The sequence below is a fragment of the Artibeus jamaicensis genome, unplaced genomic scaffold (assembly GCF_021234435.1).
Source record: "Artibeus jamaicensis isolate MK-2021 breed Jamaican fruit bat unplaced genomic scaffold, CSHL_Jam_final contig_233, whole genome shotgun sequence".
Taxonomy (NCBI): domain Eukaryota; kingdom Metazoa; phylum Chordata; class Mammalia; order Chiroptera; family Phyllostomidae; genus Artibeus; species Artibeus jamaicensis.
Genome location: NW_026521486.1, coordinates 53,120,529 through 53,123,727, shown reverse-complemented (window position 1 = coordinate 53,123,727; position 3,199 = coordinate 53,120,529). Strand labels below are relative to the sequence as shown.

The following is a 3,199-nucleotide window of genomic DNA, read 5'->3' as shown; positions in this document are numbered from 1 at the left end:
ACATAATGCTTCTAAGATACAATTTCTATACTTCTAAAATATATTAATTTAAACTAAACATTCTATATATATATATAATGTCACTTTCATGATAGGTCTGATTTGAGGAGTAAAAAAATATGTGAATACTTTTTACATGATTTAGTACTCTCACGGTGCCTCAATTACCTCATTTGAAAATGGTGATAAACATTAGCTATGGCATAGAGTAGCTGTCCTGTATATATCATCTTTTATTCATTATAAACTGTGTCAGTTTTATATTAAGAAGAAAGTGGGAAAATAAAAATTAGTAGAATGTTATTGACACACATTTTCATGTGAAGATTTCTTCCCTGATAATATATGATAGGTTCCCTTTCAAAAGAGTTGTAACTCTAAGGATGATAACCCTCTGAATATAAACCTGGATCTTTAAAAAACAATACGCTTTGTATTCAAAAGTGTTCTATGTGACCACTTCCATTCTGTTTTGCCAGCTATGCAGTGGCAGTTATCTTTCCCAAATAAATACCAGCTTAGTTACTTTACAAAACAAAAAACTTAAAGAATAGTTCACCCAGACAAATATTATTAAATTATTACATAACATCAGCTTTTAATATTTACTTCTTAGTCAAAGTCAAATTGAAATTAAAATATTACCACATCATAAGTAATGAAAATATATGATTTATATATTCTAAGCAAATAAGATAATGATATATAGATATATATTGTTTAAACATTATTTTGTAAAGGAGAAAACTATTTGTTGCCTTATATAAAATGTCTTTGATATAATAATTTTACATAAACAAGAATAACTTGGATCCTTAGCATATGAAATTTGCTTGCTATATAATGATTTTACAAATATCATTGAAGGAATCATTTCCCACATAATATTCTTTTCACAGCATCTTTCACATCTTGGTTTCTGAAACTGTATATTAGAGGGTTTAGCATTGGTATTATAAGTGTATAGAGCACAATCTTGTTTTGCTCAGGTGAGGAGATGGCTCCGGGCTGGGCATACATAAAGAACACCGTCCCATAGAATAAACTCACTGCTGCTATATGGGAGCCACAAGTAGAGAAAGTCTTACTTCTGCCTTGGGTTGAGGGGATCTTCAGGACAGTGGAGAGGATATAAGCATAAGATACCAGAATGACAGTTGTGGTGGTAATGATGATAAAACCAGAGAGAATAAACAATACAATCTCATTTACAGAGGTGTCAACACAAGAGATCTTCATCAGGGCTGGGACATCACAGAAAAAGTGGTCCAATCTGTTTTCTCCACAGAAATGCAGACTGAAGGTGAAACTCGTGTGGACTATGGAGTTGATGCTTCCACAGATGTAAGATCCAGTTACCAACTGAACACAGACTTTTTGGGACATGTGCACAGGGTAGAGGAGAGGAGAACAAATGGCTGAGAATCGATCAAATGCCATGACAGCCAGAAGAAAGCTTTCAGTTGTGACAAACAGGGCAAAGAAGAAAAATTGGGCTGCACAGCCATTGTAAGAAATTTTCTTTTCATCAGACAAGAAGTTCACTAAAGCTTTGGGAGCAATAACTGTGGAGTAGCAGAGATCTAAAGCAGACAAGTTTTTAAGGAAGAAATACATTGGTGTTTGAAGTCTGGAGTCCATCTTAATGACAATTATCATGCTGACATTTCCCACCACAGTGACCATGTAGATCAGCAGAAATACAAAAAATAAGAGGATCTGTAGCTTTGGGGGGGTTCTGAACCCTAGTAGAACAAACTCAGTCATCTCTGAGTAATTCCCATTAAGCTCATTCTTCATAGCTGTGATATAGGTAGAACTAAAGAGATGATAAAATGAAAGAAATGAGTGACCAGAGTACTTGTTTTAGTAAAAATAACTGGGAACCAGCATGGGAAAGTATTTGTTGTGTGTCATATTGTTTCCAATACTTTACAAAACACCAATGAACAAAGTGAATGGTTTACTAGAAATAGAAGCAGTCTCACAGATACAAAGAACAAAATGATGGTTGCCGGAGGGGAGAGGGGTTGGGGGATTGGGTGAAAAAGTCAAAAGGATTAAGAAGTACAATTTTGCAGTTAGAAAACAGTCATAGGGACTTCTGGCCAAGATGGAGGCATAGGTATAAACACTGTGCCTCCTCCCACAACCAAAATTAAGGACAACAAAGATTTAGGAACAAAAACACAACCAGAACCTAGAGAAAATTGAACTGTACAGATATCCGACAACCATTTAACCAGGCTGGTAAGAGAGGCGCAGTGGGCGGCCAGCAGAGAGGGAAAAAGCAGTGGCTGCCAGACCCGGGACAGCAGACGGTGCAGAGCTAGCAGACCCTGGGCATGGAAAGGAAATAAGCAGAGCCCACGAGGTGGCTACCTGACTGAGGTCACACATTTGCATGCAGATAAGCCAGGCAAAAACAGGCAGCGAGACAGAGTGCACAAACCAGGGCCCCAGCGCTGAAAATAAAGCCTAAAAGCACTGATTGAAAAGGTCCTGAGAGAGACTCCCCACCTCACAGGAGAGTTTGTTGAAGAGACCCACAGGGTCCTAGAATGTACACAAGCCCACCCACCCAGGAACCAGCACCAGAAGGGCCCAGTTTTCTTGGGGAAGCAGCAGAAGGGACTGAGGTCCTACAAAGAGTGGAACAAATGCCAATGTTCCCTCTCTGACCCTGCCCCCACATACAGGGTCACCACCTAGCAAATGGGGTGCCCCGCCCTGGTGAACACCAAAGGCTCTACCCCTCACTATGTTACAGAAAAGACAAGACAAAAAAAATGGTTCAGCTTCCTGTTAAAGGTGAGATCGTATGGTATTTGTCTTTCAACACCTGGCCTATTTTACTCAGCATAATGCTTTCCAGTTCCATCCATGTTGTTGCAAAGGGTAGTAGCTCCTTCTTTCTCTCTGCTGCATAGAATTCCATTGTGTATATGTACCACAATTTTTTGATCCATTCATTTACTGATGGGCGCCCAGGTTGCTTCCACCTCTTGGCTATTGTAAATTGTGCTGCTATGAACATTGTGGTGCATAGGTTCTTTGAAATGGATGTTTTAGGATTCTTAGGATATAATCCTAACCAGAATAAAAACAAAGACACTGAAATAGAGAACAAGGGGACAGTGACCAGAGGGGAGAAGGAAGGGAATTTAAGGGGGAAAAAAGGGGAGGGATTTGGAGGAAC

At 38.9% G+C, this 3,199-nt stretch overlaps 1 protein-coding gene across 1 annotated transcript; it reads right to left on the bottom strand.

Annotated features, from left to right (window-relative positions):
- Positions 1–870: 870 nt before the first annotated feature.
- Positions 871–1,800, bottom strand: LOC128626811 (olfactory receptor 12-like). The gene has a single exon (XM_053661459.1). It carries the CDS (start codon positions 1,798–1,800, stop codon positions 871–873), a length of 930 nt encoding a protein of 309 aa, XP_053517434.1.
- Between the last annotated feature and the right edge of the window lie 1,399 nt (positions 1,801–3,199).

What these genes read in the sequence shown, in the direction of transcription:
- LOC128626811 (XM_053661459.1), bottom strand. Translation starts at nt 1,800, where the DNA reads ATGAAGAATGAGCTTAATGGGAATTACTCAGAGATGACTGAGTTTGTT.